This window comes from Suillus subalutaceus (genome assembly GCF_016647625.1).
Source record: "Suillus subalutaceus strain FC151 chromosome Unknown DFJ58scaffold_99, whole genome shotgun sequence".
NCBI classification, from domain to species: Eukaryota; Fungi; Basidiomycota; class Agaricomycetes; order Boletales; family Suillaceae; genus Suillus; species Suillus subalutaceus.
In genome coordinates, this window is record NW_024540348.1 from 84,112 (window position 1) to 102,180 (window position 18,069).

An 18,069-nucleotide genomic window follows, 5' to 3' on the forward strand; every position below is an offset into this window, starting at 1 on the left:
AGACCTGTGATACCAATTGCGAGGTTGAAAGTAAGCGGCAAGGAAAAAACTTAGTCACTGGCGTGTGCAGGCGCCGACGTAGATACGGTGGATGCTTCCCGTTTTTACCGCAGTTCAGCGTACAGGTACCTGGACGAATTCAAGTTCATCCGACAAACCCCCCCCCCCATTAAAGTTGGTATTGGGGATGGTGTGCATAATTAACAACATCATACCTGGGGATCCCAGCGCACTCTCTTTTGGAATTTGGATCTCCAAAACCTCAGCTGTCAGTATCTGGTTTCGTGTTCCCTGATGCATGAAGAGACTGTGAAGTTCTCTTAACATCCATGAGACGCCTGAACTCAGCTCCTGAAGGCAGAAGAGCCCTAGCACACGGTGGTAACGGAAATTCCAAATTGTTGCTGGTGTAACAGCGCAGTGTACGGTAGGCCATATACAGCAAGAATTTGAAATTGCCCGTTATTATCGTGTCCTATGGCTCTTAGACTTCTGCCTTGCAATTCAATACTGATGATAGTACAAGTCAAATTTGAGGTTTGCTGGCAATCTGCTGGCATTGTAAATGACATCTGTTTGAAGTGAGTATGGTATTCAACACATAAAAGCTTCCTACCATCCCCCTTGAGATTTATTTTCGAGATCCCATATCACATCTCACAAATAATGCATCTCACCTTCCAAGTCGTCCTCGCCGTTGTCGCTGCTTTGACAGTGTCTATGGCTGTCAGTACTGTCACTGACCGTGATTGCTCAGTACCAGTTGGCAACGGTTGCAACTCAGCTGCGGATTGCTGCGCTAACCAGAAATGCGTGCTAACAACATACTATGAGGACGGAGAAGTGAGTATGAGTAGGTTCATCAAGGATTTATTGGCTCACCGACGTGGTAGCTTTATGATACGTATGTGTGTGAGAACTACTAGTGAAGTTGTTTGCAGAGCTCTAGAGCAGTTGAAAGGAACTGAATAAATTCAGAGCATTGAAGATTTTGAAGTGCTCGAGGGAAATGCTTTTGGTCGAACAAGGAATAGTACCAAAGGCTATTCTACTATAGATGAGGTTGGGGTGGTTAATTAGAATGGTGAGGCAACATTGATGTCATCAATGTTAGGAATGTCGTACGCATGGTTTACACTAGCACTGAGATCGGAAGAGCTGCAGTGAGTCGTGTTTCTGCTTCCTCATTGGTGGGACCACATGTAAGTAGGTCATTGCACTATGCAACTTGAAAGTGCTTAGCACTTACTTCACAAATTTCACGTCGGCAATCTGCTGGCATAGCAAATGTCATCTGCTACAAGTTCTGCGCAGAATAGTTTCAGGACATACAAGCTCCCCGTCTTCCTACTGATTTATTTTCGAGATCACATAGGAAGGAGAGACTCTGTATTTGTGATGTGATATCACAAATGCAAAGTCTCTCATTCCGAGTCGTCCTCGCCGTTATCATTGTAGCTTTGACAGTGGATTCCATTTGGCATGTGGCAACTTTTGCAACCCAAAGGCACACTCAGATTGCTGCCATGGCTAGTATGAATGTGTGCCAGTGGAGCACCTGGAGTTTGGTGTTGTGAGTATGAGTGGTTTCATCCGAGTGTCCTGATTCCAGGATTTGTTGACTCACCAACGTGGTAGTCTTACTCCATATATATGTTAGTAGATATATGTCACAGTGCAGCGCTAGTTGTATTCTTGAATGCCACGACGAAACCAATGGCCCTTGCTGCAGCGCTAAAAAACTTCGAAGTTTGTTCAAGCGAAAGGTTAATTTAACTACCCAAACAACCCCACATACCGCGAACCACTCTCATCGGGCCATCTCGCCCCAATCTCATATGTCAACATTATACAAGCCATATGTTCCCAACACAAATGTTACGACTCGAACTTCAACTCCGGTCACGGAGTTCGACATCCTGAAGGCCTCGCACAAGTAAGAAGCGCCCGCATTTCCAGTCTACCTCTTTCATATCTTCTTGAAGGTTCCTACGAGATGGCGCAGACGATGAGGCCAGTACATCATGGAACGATCAGCTAGCGCAGAAGTACTACGACAGTCTCTACCGCGAATTCGCGATTTGTGATCTCAAGCATTACAAGTCAGGAAACGTATGTCTCTCGCCTCTCTACGTGTGTTCTGTCACGGTGGCTGATCATCGACCGTCTAGTTCACTCTTCGCTGGCGCACAGAAACAGAAGTTCTCTCTGGAACGGGCGAGACGACATGCGCCAACACTCGATGTCCCGAACACACCGCATCTTCTACTTCACTTACGACTCTCGAGCTACCATTTACATATGAAGAACACGGTCAAAAGAAAGAAGCCCTCGTGAAAGTCGTTCTGTGTTCGAAATGCGTTCGCAAGATCATGTGGAAGAGGAAACACGAAAAGAGAAGGGAAGACCAGGGTGTAGAGGCTAAGACGGGCGAAAGTGATAAAGTTGAGATGCATGAGGATAGAAGAGCTCCAAAGTCCAGAAGCCGCTCGAAGGATGTTGAGCGTCATGACATCGATGATGAGCGGTATCGCACCCGACGAAGACGAAGCTCACGTTCGCAGTCTCCGCGAGCTCACAAACGGAATCGGTGCGCTTCACCAACCCTATTACAAACGAGGAATAGTGGTAGCTAACCCTAGTCCTACTTGCTACATACCAAGATCTCAGAAGTCTCGTGCTTCTCAGGATGTACATTAGATTGCGTTGTGTAGCATGCAGGTGCACTCAAATGTGTACGTCTTCACCCCTACTCAAGCTAGCTTGGCTCATTCACTGCGAAGTCTTGCTCGCATACCTTTCTCAGGTCCAGTGGGACTTGAGTTGTCACGTTATCCCCGGCTGGTGGACGTATGACCGGAACTTGTAGCCCGTTCATCTTCCAGTAGATCTCCTTGACGTATCCATTTCTATCTGTCGATGCAGGCAGTGCGAAATGTATTCGTGGGACGAGGGTCGTGAGGACTTGTTCTGTAATAACTTAGCTCATATCTGCATACGGAATGGAGAAGAAAGCGCACTGATTTCCATCTCTGCAAACTTAAAGCCGCTACATCAATGATATCAATGGCTATGCATGCATTACAAAATAACACATCACGTACATGCATGCACGGCCGCCTCCGAGGAACTGTCATCCTGCGTTGACCACAGCTTTCAGCTCTTCGGTAATGCCGCAGGTTTATGTCACTTACATCAAACCATACACGCCAGGATATTTGACCCCGTTCTTGACCCCAAGACTTACACCGCTCGTGGAGTTACTTTCACCATCTCCAAGGTGAAGGCGCTCGCCGGAAGGTGATAACCATCGTTCCGGACGCCATTCCGAGGCGTCCTCGCCCCAGATCTCCTTGTTGTGATTCGAAGCCAGGATAGAAATTATAAGCGTCGTATTTTCTGGAACGTGGACGGAAGAAATCATTTCGCCAGACGCAGACCTGATTGGCTGGTGTAATGGAAGCACGGAAGCCTGACGAGCACTAAAATGCAGCCGAAAATTTTGTTCGGTGAGTGTTTCAGGCTGATGCTGGCAAGATAAACTTACGTTCGGCTGAGAAGAGAAGTCGGTGGATACACTCGAAGTGTTTCACGAACTATGGCATCTAGATAAGGCAGCCCCATAAGCGTGTCGTAGGGTAATTCTACGTCTTCCCATGGGCTGGACAGGCCCTGCGCATCCGCATAGTCTCGTTTAGCCTTGCGGATTGCGCTTCGTAGTCGTGCCTGAACGTCCTGCTTTTCGGCCAGGATCCAAAGAATGCGGCATATGGCAGAGGTGGTCGTTTCAAAGCCCGCAAAGATGATCGTGCTAAAAGGGTACTTGAGTTTAGGATTCACGCTGGCAGTGTATGTAAATAACGCCCACTTCATTTGACCCAGCAATTCCGAGTCAGTCAATCGATCGTCGTTGGAAGAAGATGCATTGGCTCGCACTGGTAGTAGTCGTTTCATTAGTAGAACGTTTACGTGTGTGAAAAGAAGACTGACGCATGATACTCATGATATCTTTACCTTGTATGCGATTCCCTGCGATTCCGACGAAGCCTTCATTCTCTAAAGCTGCTCTCTTCTCATTGAAAATCTTCTTGCTGGCAGTGTCCATCACGTTTACTACATGACGAACGTTTTTTAATGCGTCACTCGGCATCCAATCCATCATCTTGTTTCTCCAATACAAGGAAAACCTTCGCACAATCATTGGAATAAAGGGGCGAAGGAAAATCAATCGAAGTGTGGATGGTCTGTCAGGATTCATTTCAGAAGTGTTTGCGGGAACAAACAAATTACGCACGCAAGTGTCCTGATGGCTTCCATGTATTCGTTTTCTTTTGTTGGGTCAAGAGCATTGAATGAGTGTCCGAGCGCTGCTTGACATATGTATTCCAGTGCCCCTCTCGACAACCACGGAAGTAAGTTAACCTCCACAACCGCTACAAATAAGTAGGTGAACAAACGAAATTCGAATTAAATTCATGCAACTTACAACCATCAGCTGGAATTTTTGCATTCAAGATGGTGCGTAGTTGATCAGCGATAGGCTGAATTACAGGAAGTAGATCACGCATATTTGCGAGAGAAAATACTGGATTTAGCATCTTGCGCTGCTTCCTGTGCTGTTCGCCTTTCAAATAGAATGACATACACACGCTTCGTTAAATAAGTCTTCTGTATGCTCACCAAGAGTAGCGATAAGGCCTTCTCCAAAGATGAGTCGGTTGCCCCTATCACGCGGGATTATCAGCTGCTTCTGCAGAAGCACTTGCCAAACTCACATGATGAACATATCGGTCTCCTCGTAAACATTTTGCTCTTTCACGATGATGTGATGCAAAGCAAGTGGATCTGATATGTACAGTTGCTCTTGCTAGATAGTCTTGAGTTAAGTGGAGATAACACATCTAAAATGAGGACCCTGACCCCAAGAAGGGCATAAATCTTGACTGCCCCGCCGTATCGCTGCACCAAATCAAGGTTATACCGCAAACCATCTTGGAATATACGGTGATAATTGCCTGACACGTATTAAGATTAATACGTGGTATTGCCATAGAAGCGCATCTACCTTTGAGCCAGTGCTCTTTCTTTGGTCCGAGGATGTGAGCGAGAGGAGACTTTGGAGCACGAAGACGTTTAATGAGCCTCCATATAATGAAGACTGAAGATGCTCGACCCGCAGACTCTCAGAAGAGCCATGAGTGGACGAAGGAGGATTAAGGCCATCCACCAAAAATGGCTCAGCAATGGCCATCACACGCTGATGACATCAATTTAACAATGTGAGAAGAGGATTGGCGCCTGCACTGCAATTGACCGACATGAGCCCGTTGTGAGTCTCCCGCGATTCACAATAACATTATGGTTCAGCAAACTATGAGAGGTCTGTCTCTACGACTAAATATTAGTGTTTCGTTGAGCCTGAGTCAGACTTACCTGGCAAGCCGCGGAGTTTGAATGGAGGTAAGAAGGTTCAAGGCAGCATGCTGCATGAACGTTTATAGCCTCGCAAAGCTCCTTCTTAACCTTATACAGTAACTGCTTGCTTCAGTTTTGACCCATATTAATAGTTCGGTGTGTAGGTTTTACCCGGTAGCCCGCATCTCACGAGGTTCTCGGTTTGATCATCAGAATGAAAAACAAACATTCTTTCCGTGCACTCAGGCTGCTGCGCACCCCCTTCGTTGACCACCGCCAGCATCATCATACCAACGCAAAACCTGTTCATCGCTATCAGGGCCGTTCTATGCAATGTCAACGTCTCCAACTGATTTAGCAGCTTTGATTGGCTTTGGTTGTGAAGCAGTCTTGTATGGTGAGACTCCACAGGTTCCGACATACGCTCAAGCGCTCACGTACAACTACAGGCAGTTACTGCATTCTTTTCATCATCTCTTGGATAGTCTTGGGTCAAAACCGACGTTCGCCAAACCTTAGTAGCCCTGTTGTTTTTGCCAATTGTTTGCTCTTTTTCTGCTGCACTGCGCATTTTGCTCTCGAATTCAATCATTATTATACAACTCTTGTGGGTTTCCCTATCAAATCGTTAGAAAATACATATTCTCATACCAATTTTCTGGATAGGAGTCAACAGGAGTCCAATGGTTTTTCCGCGGAGACTCCTGGTCTTATGGGTGCAGATTTCCTTATCTCGTTCACAGATCTCGTCGGTGACCTGGTTCTTGTCTACCGCTGCTGGATGCTTTGGGGTCAGAACTACTATGTAGTCATACTTCCTCTTCTTTCTGCCTTCGGTGGCTTCGGTACGTCGTCCCACTTCGAGTAATCAACCAGTCAGTGACCAATTCGAATAGCTTGTATAATGGAGGTACTCCACCTCGTCATTGTCACCGATCCCACCGCGCCTGCCCCTCCGGCCGCCATAGTGCCGCTAGGGCTCGCAGGGTACATCCTGCCCCTTGCCACCAATATCATCGTCACCACTCTCATAGTTTACCGCATCTGGATGTCCTCCCGTATTGTGAAGGAATCACCTGTGGTCATCGGCCAAGGCGCCTCCTATCGCGCGATGATGCTTATCATCGAAAGTGGTGCCCTCTATCTTTTCATACAATTCGTGTTCGTCGTACTCTTCTCGATGCAACACCCCGCACAAGGCATCGTAGCGGTGATTGCCACCCAAATATACGTGAGTAGGACCCAAATCTGTACTTTTCTAATTTCCGCTCATTGCTTACTTACACACTTCCATTATAGGGTATCGCACCTACCCTCATTATTATTCGGGTTGGTTTGGGAGTTTCATCAGAGCATACCACCAAGGCAATGACGTCCACTCGTATTGATTGGATCGCGCGCCGTGGGGGCGACACGGGCACTTCGGGTACCCAGTTCACTGTTGAAAACAGCATGGCCGAAACCGATATGGATATTCGGATGAAAGACTTCGATCTCGCCCACATGAAGGGACACGACGAGATCGAGATTGCAGAGGTCGACATGGCGCCTACTAGCAATTACGAGAGTGCTTCGCCTGTATAACCCCTTGGTATATGTACCGAAAACGTCTTGAAGCTTGTTGTAGTGGTGTAGTTGTGTATTTGTACATATAATTACGAGGAATCTTTGACGTATCTAGATAGTAGCTATTAGAAATATCAATTTGGCATTACAAGAAGCATCGCACATATGACACCCACCCCTTATTCGAACGGTGTGCTTGGGTTTTCTAGCATGAACTGTCGCAGTACCGTCCAATCCCTACACCTGTGAACCGAACCCACCCCGTTCGCAGTGTGATACAACTTCCCATCCTCCGGGGATATCTGCGGAATATCCACTTCCAGCGTGGTATCAGCATGACACAGCAACGCCTGCCGCAAATATCGCAAGCAGTGCTGAATATGCTCTGCAGCATGCGTGCGATTCACGACATAGCCAACGCGGATGATGTCTAAGCAGTGAAATTGATGGTAGAGGGAGACTAGGAATGTGCGGTTGGTCGGGCCTAGACCGACAAACCCGTCCGAGGGGAAAAGCGTGCCCCAGTCATCATCATTGTATAATGAAAAGTGGCCTTCGCCGCTCTCGAGTTCGAGACCGACAGATGGTAGTTCCAGCGGTAGCTGGGAGGGGTGGTCGTCACCGACATACGCTGTGAACGAGATGGTCAGGTCAATTTCACGCCTAAAATGGTAAAAGCACACAGTTGACGTACTGTGAACGTGAGGAGTTGGGGGGAGGAGCTCATTGAGAACAGAAACACTGTGTAATGTAAACATCACATTGACTATCGTGACCAGCACGAGAACGGAGATGCAAGCGAAGACGACATTAGAGGGGTCCCGTAAAGACCACCTCGATACTGGAGAGGTATGTTGAAGACGTCGCGGGTAAGACATTATGACTTTAGATGGTAGAAACAGTTAATATGCAACAGGCTTCTGTGAATTGATGATACACATATAGCCGCGTCGTGCGGTGCCGAGAATGAACTGCTATATGTGACGGACAGTGTTATCGCGAATTCCCAGATGAGGGGACTGATCCGGCGAAGTACCTGTATAGTGTGGAGCAGTGCCATAATGATACTGTGCACAAGAGTCAACCGCATTTCAACTCCCATGATATCGATAAAGGTTCGCCAGATAAAGCAAAGTATTCCAAGTTAAGATCAAATCTCACCCAATTGTCCTGATAAGTGGCCAAGCAGAGCCCAAGTGACTAAATTTCCGTGTGAAATGAATGCAGTAATCTCTGCTGCGATATGCTGTGCTCCGACACGTTTAGTTAAACTGGCGCGGTAATCAATCATGGTGACTCCCAGGAAGGCACGACATCAGATGGCGCGATGGCAGTATGTCGGCGCACTTATTGTAAGCTGTGAGTAACAATGAACTTTTTTAATACAAGGTTTTGGGGTAAAACGTGATACAGACCGTCATCGAACTTCTCAGCCGCATAAATACCCCGTCCATTTCATTAATCATTCAGTCCTAAAACTGTCACTTGACGAGCACTAGGTAAGCCCAAGAAATACAACACATATCTGCTGACTGACAGACGGTACACACGATTGTCACAGCAGTACAATTGTAACATAACACTCAACCAGATGAACAACAAAGAATATACCCTGCTTGCGCAAAGAACTGAAGAAGAGGAGCAAGAGGAGCAAAGTAAAGTCCCGCTTGAAGCGGATGGAACGTGCACCCCAAGCACAAAACGCTTCACCTCACCGTGGTGCATCGGTATTGCCTTGGTTGCATTCCTTGCGATCAACGGGCTTTGTCTGATGATTATGACCAACCGGCTCAGAGCTGTATCAACGACACTGGAACCACTGCTCGACTTCACGGATACCCGGCATCTGCCCCGCCCCGATCAATACGATGGGCTGTGACCAATTTTCATAATACATGGGTCTAGATGTGGAATAAAGGAGTAGACTCTCACAGGGCCGCCTTTGGGAGTGGGATGAATACCAGAGAATCTATTTAGTGCACAATGAAACAATATAAATATTACCCAGTGATTGGTTCGATTACCTGTAGTACGGGACCTTCCAGTGTGAAAGATAACGAGGCTTGTTTTGGACCATTCCAGACATTATGGTCCTGTGGTACCATGAGGGACTGTCTCAGAACACCTGTCGAAGCAGTTGAGCTTCCGATACATCGAGCGCGCTTCCCGCGCGCTGGCACCGCTTCATCATCGAAGCGCAGCTAATATGGAGCTTGGAGCAGATGTACGAAGACCCTCAGAAGAAGTCCTCAACGGCAACCGAGCCCAATTTCTCAAGGCTACAAAGGCCCCACGCCCACGAGTCATGAGTTCTGCTATAAGATCAGCTTGGTTGTAGAAGAAGTTTTTTCCATCAAGATCGTAGGCCATACCTCTCGCAACCGTCATCATGATGTACTCCAGCATTCTCTCTCTGATCTGCACTGCATGGATACTTCTTATTCCGTGTGCTGCCAGTGTTATTGTTAGTGACACAGGTTAGTACCGTGTCTTGGCTCAGATGAATATCAATAACCTGTATAATGAACTTGCCCCTGATATAGAAGGTGAAGATCTCCGAATATCTCTTGCAGCTATATGTGAACGTTGCATTAGTGGCGTCAGGAGCGCTATGGGCGCCATACATCCACGACAAGATTGTTCCAAATAAAGGTAAGAAGTCATCGCTCATCGCTCACTGCTTGGACTGACCACTCACAGTTCGAGCCGTTCTAAATGCGGCAGAGGCTCGATCGACGCCAGTCGATAGCGCCTTGCGGCAACTAAATGTCCATGAGAAAGCATCGCCCAGCCGAGGTAAACACGATCGCTTAACTCGTCTTTAAAGCAGACTACCATTTCTGCTTTACCACAGCTCGTGCAGTAGATCGCAGGGCGAACGAACCGCGAGAGACATTCGCTGGAAATATCTGGCAACCTACCACTCATGCAGGCGTAGCCGCAAGGCAACGTGAGTCAGTGTAGTTAGTTGGTTGACCAGTGCTCAAAGACGCTTAGCGGTTGTTAAACGTGCCGAAGGACCTGTTGGAGGGTTTTTATTTCAGGACGCCGTTCACGACAAGATTGCCGATTCTTGACACAGTAGTGATCGAGTAGAGTCTCGCGTGCGCTGCACGATAGGCAATGAAAGAAGCATTTATTCAAGGAGGGCACTGAATCGAGGGATTGAAAAGCATTGATTAAACATTCCCATACCTGGTTTTCGTAGAAAATTTGTTAAACGAGGATGGCATTCGACTAACGAGATCCAATCACTTACATTTCTACGCAAGACCCCGTATTGCCCAAAATACGGACTGTCGCCGTCAATGCGTCCGGAATAAATTAAGTACACAAGAATGGCGGGCTGAAGTGTAAAAAAATTAACGACGACGTTGATCATAATCCCTCGACTGCTGATATTTATTCTAGCGCACAAGGTTCGAGGCGACCTCCATCTGTACAGGGGAAACGACCTGAATGTGAACCGCGTCATCCCGCAACTACGGTTTGGCCTCGTTAAATTATCGCTAAATCCATAATTAAGGACACCTACCCATGTTAAAGTAAGTCGATCATCTTCCAAGAATAACCTGGCAAAGCAGTGAGGCGAAAATTGAGTACGACAGATGGTGGAAATGTAAGGACGATATGAGATGATGGGTCCATGGGAATGATCAGAAGGCTTGCATATAAAGCGGGTTGGTAAGTTGGGGTCGTAAATGTTTTCCGCGCGAGCGATGACTCGCTGATTGAAGTCCAAGATGTGCACGTAGAAACAAGTGTCAGTGCAGAGTCCTTTAGGGGTGGAAAGAGGCAAAGGCCGAAGAAGAGCATAGCGAGGAAGAGCACAGGCTATTTTGCTACCAAACACACTGATTTGGCAGCTTGGATGATGCCGGAAGCAGCACGTATACTGGGGTCCCCACTCCGACCAGGGAACTTCGACAGGCGTCTCTGAGTGCAAGACTTTTCCTGAGAAGATGACCATATCGATGACTAGAATCACGGGGCATGCGTTTGTGAGAGTCTCTAAAACAATGATTTGTGACTCCAGAGAGGGCACGTAGCCGGGCTCAAGGTCTGGACAAGCTGTTGCACCTTGGAACGGGGTGGCATGGAATAGGTAGAACGGCGCACGCACAGATTCCTGAAGGCGATACATGACTCGGCGCTGTGGTGAACCATGTTCTTGTAATGTGTACAACGTTATAACACCCTGAGTGTCGATGACAACAAACTTCTGTTCATCAACTAGATGGAAACCCGCAACATCTTCACGTAAAGGATACTGCTTATGCTGAGCAGCAGGGTTTCAAAAATAGAGTGAACTTACACTCTTCGCATGCCCCTTCCTCCAATCAATCACTTGTATGAACTCGTTGGACCCCAATATGCCCGATGTGCAATAGAGAACAACTATACGATCCCCACAGATTACAGGCTCTTGCGTAAAAGTGACACGGTAATGGCCAGATTCCTCAAAAGAATGTTGGCACTTCAAGGAAGCGTCTACAGAATCTGGATGTGGAAGCAGGGATGAAGCTAACCGAAACTCCACCGAAAAAATGTGGCGATTTTGCTCGGCACCAGTTACGATGCATATAGCAGGCAAGGGAACTACGACCACAAGATCCTGAATAGGATCGAAGACAACTGATCTCACCGATCTCGGCAACCGATCCTGGGATAACCGCTCGTATCTGGGGAACGAACGAGAGAGTTTGATATTTGTGTTGCAGTCCCGAATGAAGAGATTGCCATTGTCCCACATCCACCAAATCCCGCATTTCATGTATTGTATTCCTGCAGTGTAGGTGCTGACAGGGGACACCGCATGTTCGAAAACAGTACTGGCGTGGAAAACAGATCGCCATAAGGTTACCAATTTCTTGAGTGAGGACATCCTTCTGTCAACACCGATCGAGTTTAGAGTTCTTGTTTCTGTGAAGCCCTGAGCATACAGCTCAAGCTTGTATTGGACGTGGATAGAATCCTGGGCTGCATTCCGTACGGTTTTGCATGTCTAGCATTAAACGGAAGTTAGCATCGGATCAACATGTAATCACGGAAAGAGCAGACCATTGCACAGCGACAAAGGTCCCTTGGAGCAAGGAGGAATAGAATATGACATATCAACTCTGCCGGAAGCGACAAAAACCCAATTGCAACCGTCATCGTCGTGAGCGCTGTTTCAAGATCAACAAACGATGTTGAAACGATGCGATGAATCTTTGAAGCAGTACCGTGACTTTGTGCCAACTCGAAATAGCCGCCAAATTTTGCAGTCCGTTAGAGACTCCGCCGGTTCAGGACGTCCGCCAGGTATTGGACCGCATGCACTAAAATTAGAAAGTACAAAGTACTATTCTCCACGATCCATTGACAACTGGCAGCACTGGCTGGTGCCCAATTGTAGGACTGCAGCTTTCTGCAAATATGGCTTCTTTGGGCCTTCCGTTCTTGATATTCACAATCATCCCAACAATTCAACTGACTAGTCACGGTAAACCTAAACATCAACACTGGTTTCGTGCTCATGGTGACTCGGAGCAGGCTGGACACAGCCTGAGGATGCTGGCAGTGTATCACACCTTAATCTCGACTACTCTTGGGGCGGGGGGCTTCATATCTGACTATCAGATGGTATCATTATTAATGTCGTCACCCTCTGGCGACACCGCTCGGTCATTTAGCCCCTTTCGCCACCTGAGGCTGCTATGTCAGGGCATCGAGGAACGCAGATTCAGCACCGGCCAGGATCTCGCCGCTTGCGCGCGGCTTGTCATACCCTGACTACCGCGTTCCATCAGGTCCTAGTCAGAGCGCTGAGTCTTCACACCGATGTCCTGAGTGCTATTTCTGCTAGCCAGGTCTCGGTCCCGTGCGGTATCTACCAAATTAATTATGCAAAGTCAGTGGCTGATGCTGCCGGATTGCCTCGTTCTTTCTTGAAACGGGAATATCAACGCCTCTCGGAACAGATATAGTTCACAACTCACTGCCTGCCCCGCTCATAAGTGATCATTGCTCCGGCATGAACAGTGCTTCCACCGTGGAATAGACCTGATGTGACTCGTACTGGTTGTCAACGGGGTCTTTCGCACTGCGTGCGCTTGCCAAGCAGCAAAGTCATTCGTATAAATGGTTTAGAGACTTCGAGCATTCAGATTTTCATAGTCCTTTAATCCCAACATCATCCACATAAACACATCCCTTTAGCCTTATCTCGTTATTAATATGTTGACTTCTTTAACTCGCTTCACAGTCGCTCTTGCTCTCACTTCATCTGTTCTTGGTGCTGCTATTCCAGTAGCGACAGTGACCACTGATACCACCGCGACTGCTACTTCCTCTGCTGCTAGTAGTGAGGTCACTGCCGCTGGTGCTCTGTGGAAGAACAACGTTCATGACAAGATCTCTGAACCACCTGCAGTAACAGCAATTGCAGAAGGTGATCTCTCAACCACGTCGAGTCGGGATCTTTTACTGACAGTCTCACCAGGCAGACTTGCTCCTTCCCGGCGGTCCGGAAACCTCTGGAGGGGGAGGGAACACGAAGAGGTCGCGCGTGATGGCTTGGCACCCTCTCGCCGATCCGGTGAACTCTGGGAGGGGATCGAGCACCAAGAGGTCGCACGAGACGGAGGAGCACCCTCTCGCAGATCTGGCGAGCTCTGGCGTGGACTTGAGCATGAAGAGGTAGCACGAGACGGAGGAGCACCCTCTCGCAGATCTGGCGAGCTCTGGCGCGGACTTGAACATGAAGAGGTAGCACAAGACGGAGGAGCACCCTCTCGTAGATCTGGCGAGCTCTGGCGCGGACTTGAGCATGAAGAGGTAGCACGAGACGGAGGAGCACCCTCTCGCAGATCTGGCGAGCTCTGGCGCGGCCTTGAACATGAAGAGGTTTCCACTTCTCCTGATGCTTGAGGTCAGTTCCTGTATGTGCCTCACACCTAGTTTTGGTCCCTGATGCACCACATCCAGTTATATTGCGTCATCCGGAAATCGGTGCTTTATTAATATCAACCATGAGCGCTGAGTGAGGATCTCCGCGCTCTGGCCGTGTACGCGGGCATACACAGCAAAGTCGGCCAGTTCCACGCGGGCATTAATATCACATACCTTCATATAATTGTTTTTGGCCGATCACCACTTTATCACCATATACTTATCTATACTTATCTATCCTACAGCAGCCCACAGCAATCGCTGAGAGCGAACCCCACAACTTATACTCCGCTACTTTATTATTTCGATGGTTACTTATTTTATATCGGTAAGTTATTCGTAACGTGTATGTATCTGTAGTACGAGTTAAAATTTATATCTGTCCCGCTTGTTATATCTTATAACGATTAACGAGAATGAGTGAATCGGACCGGATATACTTGATGTTGAAAACATAAACTGGCAGGGGTTTACGTAGAATCAGCGGAGCGCTGGCGGATGAATTTTTTTTTTTAAATCAAGATTTTTGTCTTTGAGAGATTTACTCTATGTAAGACAATACTGTCTAGTCTTGGGGGCCCCTGTGCCCCCCCTGCGCCTCTAGATTCATGAATGCCCCGATGTGAGGCGTGCCTCCATCGGTCCGCCGTTCCCGCCGCGCGTTTTAGACATGCAATCTAACGAAGGAGAGGTGACTTTGATATAAACGTGCGATGTTGTATCTGTATATGTAAGGATCTTCTGAACGCGTTCTCGGCTGCATAGCGACTAGTATAGGAATCTAGTTGGATGCAAATTTTATGGTAAAGAGGAGAAGGTCCTGGTGGTGCCGGAGGATCTTGTTCTTCGAAATTTGACTGATTCCAATGGAGGACGTGATTCCGTATAGGCGAGTGGTTATGGTTATGGTTGGTGTAGAATTATAGAGTTGAATTTATTGATTATTTTGAGGGTATAGGTAGTTTAGTTGATGGTGGCGTGCATAGATGACGAGGGGGGGAGTCTACGATTCTGTCAGATCGAGCGTTTCGGCAGGCGGATGAATTATTGACCGTTCTCCTGTTAGCATCAGACGGTGTCTAGCGCATATGCAATGACGACGATGAAGACCCGTGTAATTTTCAGTGAATCACGTTGGAAGTACTCATGGATAGCATAACAGTACCACGTTTCCTTGCAGGGACACCATGATACTCAGCTAAGGCCCCCCGTACATCAAAGGGCTGACTTGGTGACGTCAATTGCCTTTTAGTAATGCCATTCCACCCCGCCAAAAAAAAAAAAAACTTACAGCTGCAGGTTGATGCATCATAGATATGAGAAAAACAACATGTAGTTTGTATCTAATACATTGCAACGTAATTTTTGATGAAGCCACTGAGCACGCCAGCTCGGCCTAAAATAAGCTCCAAGACCTCAATGGTCCACAGAAACATGGTACAAGATTGATTCCAAATTACAGTCGACCAGGATATGAAACTCATCACATCTAGTGAAATAGTAGCAACACTTCAAGCATCTACCATAAATCACCAATAAAAAAAGAAAGGAAAGAAACCCCAGCTCCGTGCGTGGAAGGACGTGTATAAGATAAAGATATTCGTATGATCACCAGGATAATTGTAAGTCAGCCGGCGGGGTATCTCCCGTCGTAAACGTGTGGGTATCAAGGCTATTACAGAGCTAATGCAAAAAGTGCCAAAAGTCCAGAACCAACAGAGGTCAAAGCGCTAAGAGGGCGGATGGACAAGGCGCCGGAGGGAGCAAGACCCGCGTTAGCAGCGCCAGCGGGAGAGTATGTAGTAGGCGTCGCCGTGGATTTAGCAGCTGTGGCAGGATTTGCGAGCCTGTCAACGCAGATGTTAGTTTAATGTATATTGATTGTCGGCATAAGAACTTACGGAGTGCCAGCTGGAGATGAGGTGGTCGGGGTAGTGCCGGTCAGGCATGATGTGTCACTGCTAGCTCCCACAGTCATCTGGTATCTGTGTTAAAGAAAATCCCTCATTGAACAAAAGACGCTTCGCTCACAGTTCCACTCCAAGCTTCATTGTCTTCGGAATCCTGGATAAAGAACACAACTGCAGTGCCACTAGCGAGAGCGACGTCCCACTGATATGAAAGACCGGTTTGTTGACCAAGATCGAGACTGCACACCAAGAACGTAAGATCACATGAGCCAGAAGAGGTTCAAATAAACACACAGAGCCTCGCCACAGAGGTCATCTGCGGGAACTACAAGAAGGTCGTATGGAGGGCTTGACGCCGTCCAATTGATTTGAACGCTTCCACACTGATTTGACGCAAGTAAGTAAGCACCCTAACTTATGGTCAGATGCATTACCTGGGTGAGGCTGGGGGTGTCGATGGTAAGATTAGCAAATACGCCTTGGATGGCAAGTGCGACAAAGAGAGTGACTGAAAAGAGTGTAGCGAACATGTTGTGATTTCGCGGGTTGTGTCGTTTGCAAGGAGGGTCGGGGTATACGCGGACGGGGAAGCCAGTAGGACACGGTGAAAGCAGAAGGAGACGACAAAGGGGATTTCGGATGACCTCGAACAAACAACCAATAACATTTAGAACCCCGCTGCATAGTGCATTCACCACGGCCCGGGTTGTCATTGTCAAACTGACTCTTTGAAACATTAATACTTGACACAATATGCAAGTGCTTTAAAAATATAGACAAGCCAGGTGTACGAGGACTCTGCAGGACGCCCTGCTGCCGTCGGTGAATAGCTGTTCGATATTGAGCTGTGTAGTCTATAATATCAAACCTTGAGGGTCCCGAATCATTCTTTGAACAGAAATTAGGCTATCACTCCAAGATAAAAACACAAACAAAGATTTAACTGGCATAAGCGTTGACTCTACATTTGGGCCTCTCCTCTTTAATGTACTCTCACCATCATGGAAAATTATGCTGTTGTGTCACAAGCTTTTATGGAAATCACAATATTCAGCAGCATTCAGCTGTGGGCGGCTCAAGCGCCCGGGCGTTTGGTGAGTCCAATCTTGGTTATAAAAAGAACAATCAATAATTAAACCATCTCCATGAATCAAACATGTGCACATGTACTACATGTAAGTTAAATAATCAATTCACTCATGGTCGTCAAAACTGACGTTAGAAATGGGCTATCGGGCTTGAATGGAGAGCGCATGAATTACATGGAGACTCAGAGAATTAGCCCGTCCCCCAAGAGTTTCCACAATAGCTCCATGTTGTCTTGTCCCTTTCGTGGGCGACTTTGTGGGTCCTGGCTGGAACTTCTATTTCCTTGCCTACCGATATCGTTATTATTCTGCAGTCCTGTGAGGACGCCTTAACGTTGAACAACAACTAAACTAGCATTCATTGCGGGTCCCTGGAGGAATAGAAATATGCGACCTGTTGGAAGTATGCTTTAGTATCTATCCATTCTACAAACCCGTCCCAAGACTTCACCAAAGTTCATCCTACCAGATCCGCAGCATGCCTTTCCGCTGGCCACATAATCCACCCCCACAGAAAGTCATCAAAGAAATCGAAGAGATTCTGACAGATGCTCTCACAATCCTGTCCTATAACGCCGACCTGATTGCTGACGAAGAACAAAATTCGTTCAGCGAGGAGTTCAGCAGGTGCCGTGCATATATTGTATCGTCTCGTATATCACCTTCTCAATTCTGAAAGGCTCATAAATGTTCGTGTCGAGTTGAAAAAGCGCACGGCGTACCACAGATTGACCGAAGTACGAGATGAATGCAAGCTTTTAAAACAACGCCTCAAAGTTTGGCTTCTTCTGCTTTGAGTGACAAGTAATTGATGGCATCCAATAGCAAGCATGCAAGACGCACCGGGAAGAAAACTTCAGGATGGGATTTCTTGCAACTGCCGCAGGTACTTGAGATCACAGCTGTTTTTCAATGATGGTCAGAACTGACTCCTGCCACTGCAGTATATGAAGTGCCCGCAACAGGTACTGGAACTGGTACATCTCATGAGACTAACACCTGAGAGCCTTGTCTCGTTCGGCCTGCCTCATTTTGAGTTTCTCCTCAGGCAGGCTCTCTCTCGATTCCCGGAATGATTGATATGTTTTGCTCTGGACGAGTAGATAGCCCAATCTTTAGTGCATATATTAGCATCTCGAAGCGATACGATTACTTTT

The 18,069-nt window shown here is 47.4% G+C and overlaps 9 protein-coding genes across 9 annotated transcripts; 5 read left to right on the forward strand and 4 right to left on the reverse strand.

The window, feature by feature from the left end:
* Positions 1-1,838: 1,838 nt before the first annotated feature.
* Positions 1,839-2,636, forward strand: DFJ58DRAFT_664648 (folate-sensitive fragile site protein Fra10Ac1-domain-containing protein; the record flags this gene model as incomplete). The annotated part of the gene is made up of 3 exons (XM_041382446.1): positions 1,839-1,936; positions 1,986-2,112; positions 2,172-2,636. 3 exons carry the CDS (start codon positions 1,839-1,841, stop codon positions 2,634-2,636), a joined length of 690 nt encoding a protein of 229 aa, XP_041240854.1.
* Positions 2,637-2,758: 122 nt separating this feature from the next.
* Positions 2,759-5,251, reverse strand: DFJ58DRAFT_717585 (cytochrome P450; the record flags this gene model as incomplete). The annotated part of the gene is made up of 14 exons (XM_041384372.1): positions 2,759-2,970; positions 3,021-3,049; positions 3,105-3,130; positions 3,209-3,482; positions 3,548-3,811; positions 3,869-3,935; positions 3,991-4,244; positions 4,295-4,433; positions 4,487-4,624; positions 4,681-4,724; positions 4,776-4,867; positions 4,915-5,015; positions 5,066-5,158; positions 5,182-5,251. 14 exons carry the CDS (start codon positions 5,249-5,251, stop codon positions 2,759-2,761), a joined length of 1,803 nt encoding a protein of 600 aa, XP_041240855.1.
* A 349-nt stretch (positions 5,252-5,600) lies between these two features.
* DFJ58DRAFT_894365 (uncharacterized protein) lies at positions 5,601-6,999 on the forward strand (the record flags this gene model as incomplete). The annotated part of the gene is made up of 5 exons (XM_041394826.1): positions 5,601-5,812; positions 5,865-6,022; positions 6,092-6,260; positions 6,312-6,646; positions 6,715-6,999. Exons 1-5 carry the CDS (start codon positions 5,749-5,751, stop codon positions 6,997-6,999), a joined length of 1,011 nt encoding a protein of 336 aa, XP_041240856.1. The 5' UTR covers positions 5,601-5,748.
* A 161-nt stretch (positions 7,000-7,160) lies between these two features.
* DFJ58DRAFT_664626 (uncharacterized protein) lies at positions 7,161-7,859 on the reverse strand (the record flags this gene model as incomplete). Its single annotated transcript, XM_041382444.1, has 2 exons — positions 7,161-7,612; positions 7,676-7,859. The coding sequence occupies 2 exons, from the start codon at positions 7,857-7,859 to the stop codon at positions 7,161-7,163; spliced, it is 636 nt and encodes a 211-aa protein (XP_041240857.1).
* A 1,236-nt stretch (positions 7,860-9,095) lies between these two features.
* Positions 9,096-10,171, forward strand: DFJ58DRAFT_801978 (uncharacterized protein). The gene is made up of 5 exons (XM_041390908.1): positions 9,096-9,458; positions 9,577-9,633; positions 9,682-9,777; positions 9,836-9,931; positions 9,979-10,171. Exons 1-5 carry the CDS (start codon positions 9,371-9,373, stop codon positions 10,056-10,058), a joined length of 417 nt encoding a protein of 138 aa, XP_041240858.1. The 5' UTR covers positions 9,096-9,370; the 3' UTR covers positions 10,059-10,171.
* Positions 10,172-10,240: 69 nt separating this feature from the next.
* On the reverse strand, positions 10,241-12,203 carry DFJ58DRAFT_747570 (uncharacterized protein). The gene is made up of 4 exons (XM_041387531.1): positions 12,043-12,203; positions 11,297-11,986; positions 10,517-11,251; positions 10,241-10,463 (listed from the first exon to the last, which is right to left on the reverse strand). Exons 1-4 carry the CDS (start codon positions 12,136-12,138, stop codon positions 10,389-10,391), a joined length of 1,596 nt encoding a protein of 531 aa, XP_041240859.1. The 5' UTR covers positions 12,139-12,203; the 3' UTR covers positions 10,241-10,388.
* A 950-nt stretch (positions 12,204-13,153) lies between these two features.
* Positions 13,154-13,893, forward strand: DFJ58DRAFT_747571 (uncharacterized protein; the record flags this gene model as incomplete). The annotated part of the gene is made up of 2 exons (XM_041387532.1): positions 13,154-13,414; positions 13,466-13,893. Exons 1-2 carry the CDS (start codon positions 13,201-13,203, stop codon positions 13,891-13,893), a joined length of 642 nt encoding a protein of 213 aa, XP_041240860.1. The 5' UTR covers positions 13,154-13,200.
* Positions 13,894-15,233: 1,340 nt separating this feature from the next.
* Positions 15,234-16,520, reverse strand: DFJ58DRAFT_801982 (uncharacterized protein). Its single transcript, XM_041390909.1, has 5 exons — positions 16,259-16,520; positions 16,119-16,207; positions 15,946-16,063; positions 15,816-15,892; positions 15,234-15,761 (listed from the first exon to the last, which is right to left on the reverse strand). Exons 1-5 carry the CDS (start codon positions 16,352-16,354, stop codon positions 15,590-15,592), a joined length of 552 nt encoding a protein of 183 aa, XP_041240861.1. The 5' UTR covers positions 16,355-16,520; the 3' UTR covers positions 15,234-15,589.
* Positions 16,521-16,895: 375 nt separating this feature from the next.
* On the forward strand, positions 16,896-18,055 carry DFJ58DRAFT_747573 (uncharacterized protein). The gene is made up of 4 exons (XM_041387533.1): positions 16,896-17,539; positions 17,592-17,688; positions 17,738-17,798; positions 17,857-18,055. The coding sequence occupies exons 1-4, from the start codon at positions 17,391-17,393 to the stop codon at positions 17,913-17,915; spliced, it is 366 nt and encodes a 121-aa protein (XP_041240862.1). The 5' UTR covers positions 16,896-17,390; the 3' UTR covers positions 17,916-18,055.
* The last annotated feature ends 14 nt before the right edge of the window (positions 18,056-18,069 follow it).

Coding starts and splice junctions, on each gene's coding strand:
- DFJ58DRAFT_801978 (XM_041390908.1), top strand. CDS start 9,371: ATGATGTACTCCAGCATTCTCTCTCTGATCTGCACTGCATGGATACTT. Junction 9,459..9,576: donor TGTTATTGTTAGTGACACAG/GTTAGTACCGTG, acceptor ACGTTGCATTAG/TGGCGTCAGGAGCGCTATGG. Junction 9,932..9,978: donor AGGCGTAGCCGCAAGGCAAC/GTGAGTCAGTGT, acceptor AAAGACGCTTAG/CGGTTGTTAAACGTGCCGAA.
- DFJ58DRAFT_747570 (XM_041387531.1), bottom strand. CDS start 12,138: ATGACGGTTGCAATTGGGTTTTTGTCGCTTCCGGCAGAGTTGATATGT. Junction 11,987..12,042: donor ACCTTTGTCGCTGTGCAATG/GTCTGCTCTTTC, acceptor GTTTAATGCTAG/ACATGCAAAACCGTACGGAA. Junction 10,464..10,516: donor ATCGACTTACTTTAACATGG/GTAGGTGTCCTT, acceptor GCCAAACCGTAG/TTGCGGGATGACGCGGTTCA.
- DFJ58DRAFT_801982 (XM_041390909.1), bottom strand. CDS start 16,354: ATGTTCGCTACACTCTTTTCAGTCACTCTCTTTGTCGCACTTGCCATC. Junction 16,208..16,258: donor ACACCCCCAGCCTCACCCAG/GTAATGCATCTG, acceptor GCGTCAAATCAG/TGTGGAAGCGTTCAAATCAA. Junction 15,893..15,945: donor ATGAAGCTTGGAGTGGAACT/GTGAGCGAAGCG, acceptor CACAGATACCAG/ATGACTGTGGGAGCTAGCAG.
- DFJ58DRAFT_747573 (XM_041387533.1), top strand. CDS start 17,391: ATGCCTTTCCGCTGGCCACATAATCCACCCCCACAGAAAGTCATCAAA. Junction 17,540..17,591: donor TTCAGCGAGGAGTTCAGCAG/GTGCCGTGCATA, acceptor CAATTCTGAAAG/GCTCATAAATGTTCGTGTCG. Junction 17,689..17,737: donor TTTTAAAACAACGCCTCAAA/GTTTGGCTTCTT, acceptor GGCATCCAATAG/CAAGCATGCAAGACGCACCG.